The sequence below is a fragment of the Idiotropiscis lumnitzeri genome, chromosome 5 (assembly GCF_059441095.1).
Source record: "Idiotropiscis lumnitzeri isolate Australia: NSW breed Sydney's pygmy pipehorse chromosome 5, RoL_Ilum_1.0, whole genome shotgun sequence".
In the NCBI taxonomy this organism is placed as follows: Eukaryota; Metazoa; Chordata; class Actinopteri; order Syngnathiformes; family Syngnathidae; genus Idiotropiscis; species Idiotropiscis lumnitzeri.
In genome coordinates, this window is record NC_142395.1 from 30,156,894 (window position 1) to 30,175,421 (window position 18,528).

General features: G+C 43.1%; 3 protein-coding genes and 1 long non-coding RNA gene across 4 annotated transcripts in view; 3 read left to right on the forward strand and 1 right to left on the reverse strand.

Moving 5' to 3' along the window:
- The window catches only part of LOC148337657 (uncharacterized), a 3,767-nt gene extending 2,463 nt beyond the window's left edge, over positions 1–1,304 (forward strand). Inside the window, exon 2 of the mRNA XM_088296812.1 lies at positions 412–1,304. Within this exon, the coding sequence (XP_088152938.1) occupies positions 412–1,142 (731 nt within the window). The 3' untranslated portion in view covers positions 1,143–1,304. The remainder of the gene's footprint in view (positions 1–411) is intronic.
- A 2,021-nt stretch (positions 1,305–3,325) lies between these two features.
- On the forward strand, positions 3,326–7,031 carry LOC148337658 (uncharacterized). The gene is made up of 2 exons (XM_088296810.1): positions 3,326–3,708; positions 5,353–7,031. The coding sequence occupies exons 1-2, from the start codon at positions 3,627–3,629 to the stop codon at positions 6,324–6,326; spliced, it is 1,056 nt and encodes a 351-aa protein (XP_088152936.1). The 5' UTR covers positions 3,326–3,626; the 3' UTR covers positions 6,327–7,031.
- LOC148337659 (uncharacterized) lies at positions 4,985–10,669 on the reverse strand. The gene is made up of 3 exons (XR_015843240.1): positions 9,829–10,669; positions 9,685–9,750; positions 4,985–9,324 (listed from the first exon to the last, which is right to left on the reverse strand). It is a non-coding gene; the product is annotated as an uncharacterized LOC148337659 (long non-coding RNA).
- LOC148337660 (adhesion G protein-coupled receptor G3-like) lies at positions 5,529–18,374 on the forward strand. The gene is made up of 14 exons (XM_088296795.1): positions 5,529–5,676; positions 8,709–8,809; positions 9,253–9,339; positions 9,415–9,463; positions 9,858–9,945; positions 11,502–11,630; positions 12,244–12,399; positions 12,472–12,514; positions 12,581–12,672; positions 12,936–13,054; positions 14,497–14,765; positions 15,663–15,765; positions 16,619–16,932; positions 17,516–18,374. Exons 2-14 carry the CDS (start codon positions 8,728–8,730, stop codon positions 17,629–17,631), a joined length of 1,647 nt encoding a protein of 548 aa, XP_088152921.1. The 5' UTR covers positions 5,529–5,676; positions 8,709–8,727; the 3' UTR covers positions 17,632–18,374.
- The last annotated feature ends 154 nt before the right edge of the window (positions 18,375–18,528 follow it).

The window sequence follows — 18,528 nt, forward strand, 5'->3', positions numbered from 1 at the left end:
AAGGCCTTGACGGCCCACCACTGCGTTCAATGTGTGTTTAAATACAATTCTGAGCACAATTGTGACGTCGGAGATGCTGCAACAAAGTGGCTATTTCTCACAGCAAAGTTATTTTTTTGGGGGTGTGGGGGTGGGGGTTGCTCGTGGGACAATGTATAGCGCAGTAATTGTTTGGCATTCTGAAAATAAAAATGATGTGATTCAATAATACACAACACTCATTTTCTGTAGCGCATATCCTCACCGGGGTCGTGCGCGTGCCGGTGCCTATCCCAGCTGACTTTGAGCGAGAGGCAGGATACACCCGAAACTGGTCGCCTATACAAACAGCCATTCACAGCAAAAGACAATTTCGAGTCTTCAATTCAATTTGACCAAACCAATTGTGTTTGTCTTGTTGTGTCACTGCAGAGGTCAGTGAAGAAAATCTTCATCCTGTGCAGCAGGATTGGAGCTCCAGAGTGGAGCAGCACGAGCCAGAACCACAGCCCCCCTTCATTAAGGAGGAAGAGCAGGAGGATCATATCACCAATGTGCCATTGACGGTTATTCCCGTGAAGAGTGAGTGCGATGAAGACAAAGGTCAGAGTGAGCCGATCAGATGGGCTGAGCCTCCAAGCAGCAGCAGCTCATGTCACCTCGTGACAAGAGAAGGTGACGGAGACCACTGTGGAGGATCACAAGCCGAAAGCCTCTTGGCGCCACTGTCGGACAATGACCACATAATGCCACAGTCGCCTGACACTGATGATGAAGAACACTCGAACGGTGATGTGACGTATCGCACTGGCAAGAAACACTGGAAATGTTCCCAATGTGACAAAACCTTTGGCGTCAAGATCAATCTCAAGAGACACATGATCATTCACACGGGGGAGAAACCGTTTGCCTGCTCGGTTTGTGGCAAAAGATTCACCCAAAAGGCACACTTGAAGTCACACTTTAGAACACACACCGGAGAGAAACCTTTTGCCTGCTCTTTTTGCGGTAAACGATTCTCTCGAAGTGAATGTTTGATAACGCACACAAGAACGCACACTGGCGAGAAACCCTTCCGTTGCAATGTCTGTGATCAAAGATTTTCTTATAAGTATAAGATTAAGAAACACAAGTGTCCTGGTGAGAGGAGCAATACTAAATGAAATGTGAAAAACTTACAAATTTTGAGTGGTTGTTGCTGTCTTAGAAAAATGTGCATTTGACCACCAAGAATGCGACCTGGACCGCTCCAAACGGTCACAAATTTTGTATTTTCCATTTATACATCACCCCAATCAATCTGCAATAAAGTCATGACAAAATAACTGAAGTGACTTTGTGCCAGTGTTCACCACAAACTGAAATCTGCATAAAATGTCTGACATTTTACGCACATCACAATCATAGTGCCATGAAAAAGTATTCATACACCTTGAACTCTTTGGCATTTTGCCACGATACACAAAACAAACGCGGTTCTGTTTTTTGAGATGTTATGATCGACCAATATAAAGTAGCACATCATTGAGAGGTGGAATGGAAATCATATTCTTTTTTTTCTAGGCAAATGAAAAGCAGAGTGCTTTTAGGTTCAGCCCACTGTATTAGTATTGAATATTTTGAAGGGCCACCGGTCTGCGATCACAACTGCAAGTCTTTTGGGGATCCATCTACATCATTTTAGACACTAAAATCTTTGCCCATTTTTCATTGCAAAAATCAATCAAAAAAATCAGCCAGATTGAACGGAGATCGTCTGTGAACGATAATTTGCAAGTCTTGCCATACACTTGCATTATATTAACACGTGAAAAATCTTTGTTCAAAACCGGTCCATTGTAACTCTGGCTTTATATTGGGGACCAGTGGCCGTCATTGACGCACCAATGTGTGCACAAAACGCAACTTTCCGCGTCCGGTGGCGTTTTGACTTTTTACTGCTGCGGCATTCACCCCACTTGGGGAGCGACAGAGTCTGGCGAAATTTGGGACGACATGGCTACATGTCACTTGACTCGGATTGGTTAGTTGGCAATACTCGTCATTGCTGCAATGCGGCAATTTAGAATCTTCTCCCTGTCGGAAAAAAAACCCCTCCTTTGTCGCCCATTCTGATCATGTCGTCCGTCGTCTTTTCTTTCCCCGCCCTGAGGAATGACAGGCGTGTTCTGACACTTTGACACCTGAGGGTGGCAGTGATGCACTAAAAATGCTCCAGAACTAATACCGGAAGTACAATCCCGAAAAAGTCCATCCATCCTTTTTCTAAAACGCTTGTCCTCACTTGGGTCGCGGGAATACCCAAAAAGTCTTGTGTAAAATAGTTTTTCAGATATTCTGTTCGTATTTGTTTTCTATGAACACGTTACACATCCAAACTTGAGAGTAACGGAATACGTACTGGTGTTAACTCTTTTTTTTTTATTTGTATATCGTTAGTTAGAGGGGACAATACGTAATCATATTACCGGTACATCTATTAACTATTTGGGTTATGTCGCAGGAGTACGATGTCTACTCTTGACAGAGAAATGCCTTGGGCCCGATTGTTTATTTGAACCCTGAGCACAACTCATGGAAAAATTGGTGCGTGAAAAGGTTTCGCTGCACTTCAGATCATCATGACAACGCAGGAATTTGACGCCGACTGCGTCACCGCGAAGTGCTGGCAAGGGGTTGCAAGCAGGGGCGCCGAAAAGGGGGGAGTATGGAGAAGGGCGGCTAGAATCCTGAATCCAGCATCGGTGTCACCGAAAACAGTCAAAGATATCAATGGTGAAAATCACTTTTTTTTTTACAAACATCAAAACAGATGACCTCTAAATGGAACCAGTTGCTCATCCATTGTTATGTCAGGCCCTGGTTTGGGCAGGCGCTCACTTATCCTCTCTGGAAATCCGCAAAAAAAAGGAGCTCTGCAGTCTGCGAGAACGCCACCTATCTTGTTCGTTTCCGTCTGCTACTGTCTTGTTCACATTCTCACACTACGACCTGATCTGAGACTGATCAAAGGAAAAGCAGTCCTTAAAAACACATTATTTGTAGCTGCTACCGGTTTTTCTGGGACTTAACTAAAACATTTGAATATTCTGTGGTGTGTAAATTCTGTGACCTTGATTTGAACTCACTTAGCCTCACGGGTCATTTTGACCCAAACAACCTTTGCACTTTATTTTGGACACTTTATATGGAAATGTTAATAAAAGCAACATTTCACTTTTTCCACTGTTGGGGCCAATCTAGGAAAAGTCATGAAATTTCAAATTAAAAAAAAAAAATCCACTCGTAACAGATCTAGTATTTTACTGTCGCGCCATGTAGTTTGTCCAAGAGGTCTTTCCGTAGTTAATCTCTGTCGAATTCCCACTAGCAAGATAGCGTGATTGTAGAATCCGTTGTATAACCGTCTTTACGGCCCTCGTTTCGCCAATTTAGTCTTATTTACATTGTCTTGTCACGTGACAGCAACCTTTTTTTAAACATTCACCTTTCGTGTCGTCTCGGTGCACTTGGTTAAGATCGCTAGCTGCGAACAAAGGAGGCGTTTGTTAGCAACGCGTGCTAGCGTGGCTAACACGTTGCTGGTGGAAAGATGAGAGCCTTTTCAGATTGTCATTGAGCTCTGTCTTTTGAAAAATACGCGAAGAATGATAGCAGAGTACGAGGAGGAGTTCTTTCCAATCCAAAGGGAGAACGAGCGACGGCATCGTTGCGTGTTGCTCACAGCAGGTTTGTTTCATTTTTCCCGGTTGGGAGTAACAAATCACACATGTGCAAGTGTCTCAAGTCCTAAAATTCAAGTTTCCAACAAGTTATAAAGACAAAGGTTTGGGATATTGGATTTTCAGATGACATTGCAGGACAGACCAGTAGTAATAACCTCTAAACTTTTGAAGGTCCATCCAACTGTTTTAGGACTTTCTGCAAAACTGGAACAAGAAGCTGAACGATTTACGACAGATGTTTGAGCCATCTAAGGACTAAACGATTTCATGGTTCAGTCAGAGATGGTATTTAGTAGTCTTCACGCTAGTTTTCGTGCTCATTTTGACAAAATTAGACCAAGCTTTTTTTGTGTGTGCGCGCAAAATGAGACCAAGCTGAAGCCCACAGCAGGTCTTTGTGACGTCACATTTGTGCGCCGTGTGCTGGGGCAATCGGTCGAGTGAGTAAGAAAGGAATGCAAAATAGTTGCCAAGTCTGTTTTGTCTTGACAACAATGGTGAACACCTGAGCTGTTTACGTTTGTTCTATTCAACCAGTCAACAAGAGATTTAAAAAACACTGGCAGTGATTTAACCTTGCCTGCAAGCTTAATTCTCGTAGTATTTGTGAGTTCACAAAACCCTGACGATTAATTTTGTCCCGAGCCAGCTGATTTTTCTAAGAGCGACGAAAACGTTCTCTGTTGTCAACAGTTTTCAGTGAAAATTCAACGCCATGTTATTTGAGACGTCCTTTATTTGTTGCACATTGACATTGCAAAAACGACAACTCTCAATCAACACCGTGATGCCAATCATCGAGATAACAGGACTCAGCTCAGGCAAAACAAACGTGTGCCGGCGGCGCCATTTTCATACAATCACCCCAAAAATTATATATATATATATATATATATATATATATATATACATATATATATATGTATATACATATATGTATATATATATATATATATATATATATATATATATATGTATATACATATATGTATATATATATATATATATATATATATATATGTATATACATATATGTATATATGTATATATATATATACATATATATATATATATATATGTATATACATATATGTATATATATATATATATATATATATACAATAGCCTATCATAACGTGACAATTATGTAACAGTATATTAAATTGATATTTTCTAATTAAACACCATATGCGTGAGATCCCTTTAGAATTAGAATTAGAAATCCCTTTATTGTCATTTACATTGACATTTGGCATAAATTACTGTAGTGTTATGATAATAATATAATATAATATAAAATAATTTTAATGGACTTTACCTTATAATTACTTGACGAGAGAAGGTGCCTTTGTAAACTACTCAACGTGCTTCACTTTTAACACATATTATGTTACAGCTTTGTTCCAAAAGGTAAAAACATTTTATCTGTATTTTATCTCAACCTCAATATTATGTACAGAACACCACAATAAAAAATACCAAGATTTTATTGAGAGTTTTGCAAATGTACGATAAAAAAAATCATTTTCACTTAAGGTTGTTGTTACACCGTGGTAAATTGTCATTAATATATTTCGGATTGCCCCCAAACTGTTATTAATTTTTGTGTTGTCTTCATTTTCTGAGTCTTTGATATTTTGCCCTGCAGACGTCAGTGAAGATGCTGTTTCTCCTGAGGTGCATGGGCGGCACTCCAGGATGGAGCAGCAGGAGCGCGAGCCCACCTCCATTAAAGAGGAAGAGGATGAACACGGCATCAATGAGGAGGGTGAGCATCTCGCAGGGCTGGACTTCCCGGTGATTCGCGTCGTCGTGAAGAGTGAAGACGACGAAGACGAGCCTCACTCCTCACAGCATCGTGGCGGCGATAGTGAGAAGCGATCACAAGCAGCAAGCCTCTTCGCTCCACTATCAGAGAGCGAGGACACACGCTCGCACTCTCCTGACACTGATGACGACGAACGCTCGAAAGGTGACCGCACATGTTGTAGTGACAACAAACACTTGACATGTTCCGTTTGTGGGAGAAGCCTTTATGACAAGAAATCATTGAAAGTCCACATGAGGACGCACACGGGAGAGAAACCTTTCGTCTGCTCGGTTTGCGGTAAAACGTTCGCTCAGAGGGGGAATTTGATCAAGCACACTCGAACGCACACCGGGGAGAAACCCTTCACTTGTCCATACTGCAGCACGAGTTTCAGCGACAGTTCAACGTTAGTGAAGCACATGAGGAGACACACGGGAGAAAAACCTTTCAGCTGCTCGTTGTGCGGCGAAAGATTCTCTCGGAAGTCCAATTTGACAACGCACACAAGAACGCACACTGGAGAGAAACCTTTTGTATGCTCGGTGTGTAGCGCCATGTTCCGTGACCGTTCAACACTGAATAAACACATGCGAATGCATACGGGAGAGAAACCCTTCAGCTGCTCAGTGTGCGGCCGGAGGTTCTCTCAGAAGGGCCACCTGACGACGCACACGAGACGACACACCGGAGAAAAACCTTTTGTTTGCTCGGTCTGCCACAGCAGTTTCAGCGACCGCTCAACTTTTGTCCGGCACATGAGGAGACACACCGGACAGACGCGTTTGCCTGCCGCTGAGGAAAAGCTGAACTGAAATGGCAAGTTGGTGAGATGATGTTGACTTCCCGTATGTGTAATGAAATCTTCTCCAGTAGACTTCTCACTAAAAGTGAGACATGGGGCTTCTGCCTGAAATTTTCAAGATGACCCAAAAATGCTTTACACGGTTATTTAGGATTGCACCAATTTGGGGGGGGGGCTAACTGTAGTATGTACAGTAATTACTCTTCATAAAACCATTAAATTTCTTCACATTCTTTATTGTTTCATACAATGCCGGGTGTGTGAGGTGTAGTCATTTAAAAAAAAAAAAAACAACATTTTTTCAATTTTGGGTGCTTGGAAGTCAAGCCACAACTCAGTGCTAAAAGTGGAAATTAGATCATTAATTGGGTCATGACATCTGTTCAAGCCGAGAGCACGCCCCTTTGGGAAATATGCGATAACTTGCGTGACAGCCCCACACACGGCTAAAACAATTTCATAATTGGAGCCACAAAATGCGTATGACATGCTCGTAAAATACTTGAGTGTTTTTTTCTATCGTTCCTAAGGACAACTGTGATGTCGGGCCGAGCAAATGGAGCAAACTGTCACTCAAAACTTTGATCATCTCAACCATACTGTTTCTATTCGATCTTCATTCTGTCCAAAATGTTTGCCATGTATCCCGGCTGGGCCTTGATTCTTGTGTTTTATCATTTTATTTCAATAAAGTGCAATAGAGGACCTGCCATTATTTATATTTTCATTACAAACATTTGACATCTTAAATAAAATAGACTTAGTTATGTCTTATAATAACCAAATCAATATAATTGTAATTTTGAAGTTCCTAAACTAAATCACAATTGTGCAACATCTGTTATTGTGCTTCACGAGCTGAAAAGAACTTTTGTCATCCGTTGGGCATCAAACACAGTCCAAAAAACTCTCACGCTCCTCAATAAATCTTGCTCACAAAAAGTCAGAGACACTAACACCAATGAGCAGCACAACAAAAAATTATGATACATAATAGAATCATGAAAATACTATGAAATAAATCATAAAAAAAACATACAATTAACCCAGACATGGGAAAAAAACCTCACAGTTTCCAAAAATCCCCTCTTCTCAAATCCTCACACACACAAAAAAAAATGACACAGAAAACATCTCATGCAAAAATATGCACGCACGGAAAAAAAAGCCCTCTCACTACAAATACCCTCTCTCACAAACACCAAAAAGGGTCTACCACCCACGGAAAAGTCTCATCAAAAATCCCCAAAACACACAGCCCCCCCCCAAAAAATCACGGTCATCCCAAAAAAAAGTCACCAGCCAAAAATATTCTCTAACACCAATAAACTTCACGACCAAAAACAAACGTACACGGAATGAATGCACACATTTCTTGCAAACACACTCACAAATGGAAAAGAAATGACAAAAACATACACATCACATTTTTTTTTTACCCGCAACAAAGAACTTCTTGAGAACACAAAACTCCCGTCGCCGCAAAATGACTCACACACACACGCACACCTCTCACTTCCCATTTGCTCACACACCAAAATACTTTGAATCACCAGAACTCACAGGCACCACAAAACATCTCACCTACTCCACAATTTGGATGTATAAAAAATTCATACACACGCTCAAAGACACGAACAAAAAACAAACTCTATAACAATGAAAATCTCACCAAAAAGCACATCAAAAACCTCACAGGCAACAAAAAACTTCATACATCAAATATGTTCACTAAAAGTCCACAACAGAAAATGCTCACATCGGGAAAAAAAGTGACAAAAATGTTGACGCATCATTGTGAATATTCAACGTACGTCATTTGACATTTGCTCACATATGTGTGTGTGTGTGTTCTTACACACACAAAGAGGACGTGCGACCATTTTCGCTGGGCCAGCAAAATGTTGGGTTTTTTTCACCTCCTGTTAGGAAACTTCCTCTTTTTATCCTGGCTGATGTTACACTTACACACCAAAATCTGCATGTTTCCTGAACCCATTTTTAAGCCATAGTTTTTTTTTTCCTTTCTTGGTGCCCACATGGGAGATAGAGAGAGAGAGAGTCACGTAAAGAAGATGTGTTGATGAATTTTTTTGGACGCCATTTTCAAGTAGCCCTCACAAAATGGCAATTAGAAATGACTCATGCGTATTCCTAAATTCCGCACCAATTGAAAACGTGCCTATTTTGAAACAGGGGGGGGGGGAGAATCCCAAGCGACAGCTCGCAGACCTGAGTGAATGTCAGAAGCACCGAATGGAAATTCAAGTGGCAAGTGTCATGTTATCAGCTTGCACGCATGACATTTCCTGCAGAACTGATTAAAAAAAACAAAACGGTGTAACACTTCCTGTTCCCCCACCCTCGCCACCGCTTTGATTTCTTGTGACAGACGTCAAAGACAGCAGGACATGTCGGCAGCAGCAGTTTGGGGTCTCGTCATGCAAATGCTCGTCCTTCTCTTCTGGCTCGCCTTCTCTGACACTGTTGAGGGTGAGTTTTTTTTTTTTGGGCTTTTTTGACAAATGAGCCAGGTCAATCAATCCAAACATTTTGATTTCGTACATAAATTGTGCGCAATTTTTATTTTATATTTGATATTAATAACAAATGTCATTTAAAAATGATCTATAATTAATTAACTAACTAACTACTTAATTATGTTGAAAAATACAAAATGTGTTTGTAAGAAATACTATGCATGTATTTGATTATATATATATATATATGTGTATGTGTGTGTGTGTATGTATATTTGTATATATACACATATATCAATCTACACATGCTCCTGATGGTATGTCATCTGTATGTAGATTAACAGTGTGAAGTGCGTTGAGTAGAAAAGATATGGAAAAAAATATATATCCATATATAGTTGCCTGCCGATCACCGATATTTCTTCTATATATCTTTTCTTCAACCTCGCTGATAAGGTTGCCTGGAGTCGAACCATCTCCCTACTGGTACCGGGCTGCCCGCCAACTGTGCCAAACAGAATCCCGCACCTACAGAGAGCAAGTGTGAGTTGAGCTTTCCCAAAATCTCTGTACGTTATTTTTCCTCAATGTCTCTGACTTTTTTTTGCCATCTGCCAGACTGTGAAGACGTCCTGTCTGACTGCCATGCTCAAAGTTCCTGGACCAGGTCAGATCCTTAAAGTGCATTTTTATACATTTGGATTTTCAATGCTACAAATGTCCGTGGTGTCCCAGATGATTGAATAGATAAGTAGCACAGTCGAGCCTTAAATTCACCATTCAAATGTCTTTAAAAACTATACCAAACTGAAGAAAAAAAAATCATACACGATGATGCAAGTGTGTTTGCTCAAATGAAATGGAAGCAAAGCAAAGCAGTGACTCAACCTTTGACGTGGGAGTATGATAGGAAACGCAGAAGTGATGTCTCAGCAGGCAAGTCAACATTCTTGCCTGTCAAACATATTTATAAAAATCAATCAATCAGGTTAGCTTCCTGCGTTCCAAGCATTTTGAAGCAAGGGTACTCACCCGTGTCATGTGAACGATTGTGTTTGAAGGTGTTACAAGCAGCGGATTGTCAAGTGCACGCCCCGAGTGCGAGGCAGGAGCCGCTTGATTTTAAGGAGCGTCGACCCTTCCGACGACGTAAGATCATTTCCTGTGTGAACGCTTCTCTCTTTTCTGGTTTGCATGTCTTTAGAAAACTTGAGGGTGGATGGAATGTTTTGTCCTCCCGGTACTTCAAAGCCACTCAAATATGACCGTCGAGTCGGATCCAGCATAAGTGCAGTTTTTTGCGAACTATAAGCCGCTACTTTTTTTCACTCCATTTTGAACCGTGCGGCTAATACAGCGGTGCGGCTTTTCTGTGGATTTTTTTTTTTTCTATAGTTCAGAAAAAAATCTTCCTCTTGGGTCTGTTCTGTTTTAATGAACAAAGTTGTTGTCTGTTGCTGTACCTTTCTGTGCATTGACGGGACAAAATCGTTCTGTACATGTGTTCTGAAACTGCTTATGATCAATTACAGCATCAATAAGAGTGACTAGTAGCGAGACTGATACCCAATCGCCAGGCTACAATGGGTTCAGTTGTCTGTTATATCCAATCAGACAAGCGTGAGCCCTTGAGTAGACACTGCTTATAATCAATTACAGTATCAAATAATATAATAGTCACAACTCATGATCAATTGCTATGACTTATTATTAACTTCAGGATCGCGGATCGTCGGCGACTTACATGGACAACAAACACTTCACTGCGTTAAACAAGCGGCACATTTGATTTAACCCACAGTATAAAGTGTACAAGCAAGCAAGCAAGCAACAATTGTATTTCAGCTCATAGATTACATGCAAGACATAAATCTCATTACCGTGTGCTGGAAGGACGGAGAGCCCCGGCGTCCTCAGTAATGCGAGCAAAAAATACGATGCTGGGCGTCCGCGCGTAGAACCCTCAGCCGACTCTACTTACGTTTTGCCTCCGTCACATTCTTATAGCCAATATCGCACCCCATCCCCTCCCGTTCGAGTGCGCTTTGATGGTTCGCATGGCCCTTCGCACAACTTTGGCCTTTGCCAATCCTCACTCCCTTTTCGTTATCTGCTGTACCTTTTCGCATGAGTCAGACATTCCTGGTGCTTAGGCCCTGTACGAATTCTCTCCAATTATTCCCGTTCTCATAACACATAGATGCAGCCTGTGCAAATTCTCACAGCACATAGACACAGACATCTACTAACGCGTGTATAAAGGTATAAAATGGTTATTATGCAGCATTTATGTGGTAAAACAACATTAATAAACCATATTTCACTTCAACATGCACTAAACAACATAGAAAACTGCGGCTTATAGCCTGCTGCGGCTTGTATGTCGTTATTTATTTATTTGTTTATTTTTGAGTTGCTTCGGCTTATATGCGGGCGCGCCCTATAGTCCGGGGAAATACAATAAACTCAATGGTGCTGAAAACCAGACATCAATCTTATAATCAATTCAGTTAGGTAAAAATCTTAAAAATCCGTCACAATTGTTCCAGTCAACTTCAATGAGGAATGACATTCCAGCTGGAGTTTCAATTTGCGTCAAGTTCGATCAGGCACCGACCTCGCAATGGACTCAGAACAGACGTGGACGTTGCGGTCGGCTCGACTGATGAATTGAGATGAAGTATTTCTTCTTGAATGAATATCAGAGTGAGGAGCGGCCGACTCCGGAACACGGTGTTCGCATCCCCTCGTCAGCCCTCCGGAGAAGCCGAGCGCCTGAGTCCGTGGAGTCGGTGTTAGTGGTGGTCGCCGTGATCAACAGCACGCATTTCAAGGTCAGCGCAGAGCAGCCAATATTTGAGTCCAAAGGGAAGTGCGATGTTTTGATGCTCACGTATGTCATTGACGTAAAACATGAAGCACCAACTCCAGTCACAGAAAACGCAAGAAAGCACTTTCTAATCATCGAGCTTGGGGGTCGGCAACCCGCGGCTCTTTAGCGCCGCCCTAGTGGCTCCCTGGAGCTTTTTCCTAAATTGTTTTTTTCTGTTGGAAAAAGATGGGGGAGAGGAATCTATTTTTGCTTTTCATATGGTTTCTGCAGGAGGACAAACATTCTTTGTTTTTCCAAAGCTGTAAAAATGTGGAGAATAAATATAATATTCTGTCAATGAAGTTTTGCGTCATAGCCTGTGACACGCGTTTCTATCAGCAGGGCGGGATGGCTGGCGGGTGGCTTTTTTTTTTTTTTTTTTAAATGTCCAATATGGCTCTTTCACTATTTTTGGGTTGCCGACCTCTGATCCTAGTTTGTGACGTGCATGCAATGAACACAAATTTGTCGAAATATCAAACCTTCATCCTTCAACCGTTTAGGCAAAGCAAAACATTTTCTTTGGCACTTTATTTACCGGTCTCCTTTTGGACGGCATTGCCTGTTTTCCAAAGCCTGCCAGTGGAAAAGGCGGTAGAAGACTCCATCCCGGCCCACCTGGCCCCGCAGGCTCAGTTTTGGGGGGGACTGTCCTGGTGGTTCAGGCAGGTTCAAACCCGCTACAGAACCTTCCGGAACCCATCGAGTTGACCTTCAAATACAACAAGACGGTAAAAAGCAATCATGGGTGTGTTTTTTTTTTTTTGGGCCTCTTGACTTGACATTTTGAACAAATGTTTCAGGTTGCCAACGGGGTTTGTGTGTTCTGGGCGGAAGACGGAACTGGTGGGCGGCGGCGTCTGATTCATATCAGTCTTGGTTTTCAATACTGATGTATTTCAATATTTTTAGGTCACTGGAGCACTTTTGGATGTAACACCAGCAACACTGGCAGTCAATTTATTTGCCGTTGCAACCACTTGAGCTTCTTTGCTGTACTTGTGGTAAAAAAAACACACACACACACGCGCACGTCCACGTCCGCAATTTTTCAAGGTTTTCCGAAACCGAATGTATGACTTAGAAACTGGGCTACGCAGTAATTGGTCCTGAGATTTTTTTCAAAGACAAGCCAACATATTTTTTTTGGTCAATATTTAAGGCCCGTGTGTTGGTCACATGACGACAGTTGCTGCGGTCCATGCGTGCTTGTTTTCATAAAGATTCACGACAATCTAATCCACAGCCTGAACTTTCCCTTGAACAGAAGCCCGATCTCACGCTGAGTGCCGAGGATGCGTTCAACCTGACTTTGATCACATACGTCGGATCGGCGCTCTCGCTCGTCTTCGCCATCATCAGCCTGATCGTCTACGGCTGTCTAAAGTGCGTTTTTTGTTTTCTTTCTTCTTCTTCCTCATCAGCTCCCAATGCAACAAGGGTGGAAGTGCTTCTACAGCAGTCAGGACCTTTGGTGCTATTGCGTCAACTTGAGCATCTGTTGAATACTTTCAAATATTCCCCATAAAAGGACCAACGGCGCTTTACGATGACGATTCCAGAAGCTTTCCGGAGAAGAACACTCCCCCAAACATCGATCGAGTAAATCACCTCATATTTGTGCCGTGATGAAGTTGCACGATAGAGAAGTGTCCTGAGATGAAGAGCTGAGGTGATAGATCGGATTTTCTGGACTAGAAGATATGTGACCCGCACCAGGCTATAATTTTCTATCTTTTCAAAAATGAGTTGTTGAGTGCATGTCCACACATGTGCCTTTTAACACAGCAACAACTTTGCTCATTAAAACAGAACAGACCCATGAGAGAGAAAAAAAAATGGAGATTTTTTTTCTGAACTATAGAGCGCCCCCTACAGGTGAAAGAAAAAGCCACACCGTTGTATTCGCCACATGGTTCAAAATTGAGGGGAAAAGTAGCGGCTTATCGTCCGGGAAATTCGGCAATTGACGTGCACAACGCATGGACGTATGCGTCTCAAGTCTTGTGAGTGCGATCAATATATATATCGATATATTTTCTTTCTTTTGATGTGTTGAAGCCCATTTTTGTGTAATCTATCACCTGTGTAGTGAATTCTGTGAGTGACCTTGAACGAAATCACGCAGTAAATTTGGCGATTTGCTGAAATGAACCTTCTTCTGACAGATTTCCAGAAGTCCGCGTTGGGACGGATAGATCTGATCGGTCTTGTTCCCACGTTGTCACTGGGAGAGAAACAGATTCTGCGTCATTTAGAAATGTGTCACATTTTGAAAGTCATTTATCGAAACTAGAGATTTTTGGCAAACTGGAGGTTTCATTTTCATGTTTAGTGTTGGGAGAATGGTGGATTTTAATTGGCAGGACTGAAGGAATTGATTGTTATCAATGGAGAATTGGAGGATTTAATCTTGCCAGGTGATAACTTTGGAGTCTTGAATGATCCGGTGGATCCGGTGTGTCATATTGTTCTCTTTCCATAACGTTGGGCTTCTCAATTATTTTCTGTTACAGCAAAGAAGAAAACAATTTGTTGCAAAACAAACCGACACCGTCAATTTAATACTCACGATGGGCAGGGAGAGCGCCACTGCCACCGACTGGAGTGGAGGTGCAATTACACTTTATTGTAGTACTGCCGGGGAAAAAAAAGCATGCCCCCCCCCCGACGCACTGATGTCGCGCGAGTTGGTTTTCTGTTTATTGTCCAATTGGGATTGTTCCCGATTGATGAGCAAAGGTGTGAATGTGACGCCTCCAATCGTGGAGAGCCCAGTTTGAGAGCCAATCGAGCTCCGATATTTCAACCATGTCTGTCTCACTCAGCAAGCGGCAGCCGGAAAGAGCCGTCGGCCTGCACATGCACCTGACGGGGGCGCTGCTGTGCCTGCACCTGTGCTTCCTGCTCTGCTCCTTCTGGGCCCGGCGGCCGAGCGATTGGCTCTGCGGTGCGCTGGGCCTCCTTCTGCACTGGTCTCTGCTGGCCACCGTCTGCTGGTCAGCCTTGGAAGGTTTCCACCTGTACATGCTATTGGTGCGCGTCTTCAACATCTACATCAGAAGATACCTGCTCAAACTGAGCGTGGTTGGCTGGGGTAAGCGATGCGGAAGACCTTGGCAAACACGCGTCACCGCATCAAACGCAAGCTTTCCAAAACTACGGTGAACCTCCTTTCATTGCCAATCTGGAACCACCCATGCGCATCCACCACGGAGAACGACGCTCACATTTGCACTTAAAACATTGCATTTCCCTCCGAGGCCTTCAGGGAAGTCCTACTTGAATCAATCGCCCTCAAAGTAGAATCATTGACGACGCCAGCGCTGGACAAATCTTATACCGAAAGACACGCACGACCGAGCGAATGTTGGACGACCTTGCTTCTCTTGAACGGTCCGTCTTGAAAATGGCCTGGCAAGCGTATCTGCAATCAAATCTATACTTTATCCTCCTTTGGCCATTGTCACTAGATTTGACATTTCCAAACGGTGGCCAGTGACGACTTCCGCAGAGCGCCGCCCCCTCACGAGCGAGTATCCAATCACGAGACGCGTTCGTCACCTTCAGCGTAAGGCCAGCGCGAAGGCTAACTCGCGATCCGATTGGCTCTCGCAACCGTCTATCGACTCTGAAGGCTCGTTGACTTTGACAGAAGAGACGCTTGCACGATTGCATCTGAAGGCCGAACGAATAGTGCTCGCTCTCGCTCCGGGGATTGTGATGTCATCTCTCACTAAAAATATAAAATAACATCAATGTGAAGAATATGATCACGCTTTCTTGATCATCTTAGGCCAGCAGAGAAGGCCTTTAAGGCCTTGAGCGTCCGCCACTGATACATTGTAAATGTACGTCAAACACATTTGCAACACATTGCGTGCTTCATCCGCAGCCTTGTTGTTGAACTAAGAAAGAGCGCAAATAGCGTGTTCTCAATACAGCTTTTGACCACTTTTCGTCATGTTGGAATCACCTTCTTCTTTGCCTTCAGGAGTGCCCACACTCATCGCTTTGATTTGTGGTGCCTTTGGCGTTTATGGCAAATACACGCTGGAAATTCGGGACTCGAAAAACAACAATTCAACCATGCAGCTGTAAGTCGACCAATCTGCCTCGTCTATTCTTTGATAAACCAAATAGAACCCAAAAACATTTCCAATGCTTGGGATTCCCAATGGAAATCGAAATGATCAAAACGCAAGTTAACTCCCGTGCTACAACCGAAAATGGCAGCTTGGAACAATCAACACCCCCGCAGGTGACAGGCCAATGTTCAGGGCTGATACCGATTAGTAGAAATAGTATGAGTGGCCATGGAGGATGATAACCGATATTTGAAGCCGATATTCATTGGTTGAAAAAAAATGAAAATAAAACCTCCAAAACTTGACTTAGTTTAAATGCCTTTAAGCACGTTTTTCAATAACTTTAGTCATTTACAAAGATCTCAGAAAATAGACAACTTCATGACCCTTTCCAACGGCAAATCGTTTTCTATTAGTTGTGAGTTGCGCTCGACTGACATTTATTCAAATTATTCGGCAAAGTCTGCGTGTGACCCTTCGTGAAAAAGCAAACAGGCAGCTTACTGCTGATTGGCTACTACAAGGAACCAATCAGATGGTGCTGTGGGCGGGACAATCTGCTTCTGCAGGCAGGGCCACCATCGTACGAGAGAGAGACAGACAGAGAGAGGGGGGGGGGGGTGCTGCAGCAAGCCAAAATATCAGCCTTGAAAGTGGTGAGAATAAAACATCGGCTGGGATTTTTTTTATGCAAAGCATGGTGACTGGTTTTATGAAATCTTGCCAAGTCAAATTTTCCGGTGCAATCGGCACATCATTTTGCATCAATGAAGTCATCTATTCTGCATTTCACGTCTATTTTGCCCTTGTTTTGTAACCGCAGTTTTTCAGTGCAATGATTTTCTTTTGTGCAAACCAACAGGTGCTGGATGAGCAGCAAGTTTATTCATAGACAAACGGTCACCTACGCCACCACGCTGGTCTTCCCGTGCCTGGTGGTGCTCTTCAACTCCTGCATGTTGGGCCTGGTGTTCTTCCGGCTGCGGAGGCTGCGAGGAGGCGGCGCAAAAGGCAGCGGACCGAAGGGTGGCACGGAGAAGGCCTACAGGTTGTGGAAGGACTGCGTGACCGTACTGGGCCTCAGCTGTGTGTTGGGTTTACCTTTTGGCTTGTCAAGTGCCGCCTATGTCTCCGTGCCGGGCATCTACATCTTTACCGTGCTCAACTCGCTGCAAGGTCAGTCAAGAAAACAAAACCCCCCCAAAAAGCAATAAGGTGCTTCCGTGCAGGGATTATCGTTGGGTCGGGGTCAGTCCAGAGACCGCTTCTTATTCTTACGCCAATTTAACATGTACCTGCTGCACCCCAAGAATCCAAAGAAATTAAAACGTTGCCTTTTTTAGCAGCAGCTGAGGGACGGGGGGTGGTGTAATGGTCCTAATGAAGTCGATCCCAGCATACTCGTGGTTCAGCACCCACGGATTTATGGAGTTATTAAAAAAATAATAATAATTTAAAAAAATTAAGTTTTTAATCGTTTCGGTAATAATTCACCTGTTCTAATAAAAAATATTTGATTCATGAAGGAGCTTGATATATTCACGAGATGATATGTCACAATCATATCAGAGCATTTCATCGATCCCCAAAAATCAGGAGTGATTGGTTTGTGACGTTTGCGCCGGTTGCCATGCTTAGGTGTGTCCTTTTTAAAATGATACCACATCATAAGTTATTGTACATGATTTGGGTGACCTCTGACCTTGCGGTTCAATGCTGCACTCATTATTAACCATTGTCTTATGTGCTTCTCTCTCAGGGGTCTTTGTGTTCCTGTGGTCTTTGGCATTGACGTGCAAGTCTCAGTCTGATGCCCCGTACTCTTCAAAAGACACTTCCTCTCAGAGAATCATGACAACCAGCTTCAACAGCTGACGTGCACGCATCTGTGTGCGTGCCTTTTAATCATTTCACCCCCCCCCCCACCCCCCTTTGCTCATCCAAGTTTGATCCATTCTCTTTTGTTTTCTAGTAATGTCAAAAACTGACATTTGCATACAAATGGACACTTCGGTCCTCCACCAAGTCTGGAAAACGACAGCAAATAAAACACATTTACACAGAAAGGATTTTATACGATTGACTACAAGTTACATGTATTCACTTTAATGCAAGAAAGATATTTACTGATTGTGCTTTAATTCAATGTACAATAAAAGGCCAGGGCAGGCTGTGTGAAATGTGTAGGTGGCAGATGTTTTGTGCAGGAGGAGCGAGCCGCCCGTCGGAGAACTGGGTGAGCAGACAGAAAGCAAGGCCAGCCAGCCAGGTGCTGTTGTGTGAAGATGGTCAGACGTTCGACCGTGAGAGCCGAATAACAGATCGAGTGGCTCATGGGCAGTGGAGCGCACAAACAACAACATTGGCGCGCGCCGTGGGAAGAGCCGACACGTCATCCTGCAGGCGGAAGACGTCCACTAAGAGAAAGACAAAATAGTAGAACAGGAGGATGTCTTCGTTTTTGATGAAATGTATAAATGATCCTGGGCAACTCATGGGGGGGGCGGGCGTCGTTTTCTGTTTTGGGTACAGAGACGGGCAGAGCTGTAATGGTAGGAACCGAGCCTCAGACTTTGAACTAGATCTGCTGTTAGGAATAAATCCACTCCCGTGTGAAATCGCCGGCTTCCTGGCCATTTGTCATTTCTCTCTCAGAACGAGCGCGCATAATTGTTGGATGAATGTGAGTCGTGTTTGGTGAATGGAGTCAGATAATAGTTAAGAATTCCAACACACAGGAGCTGCTCACGATCCACATTCAAAACGAACTGC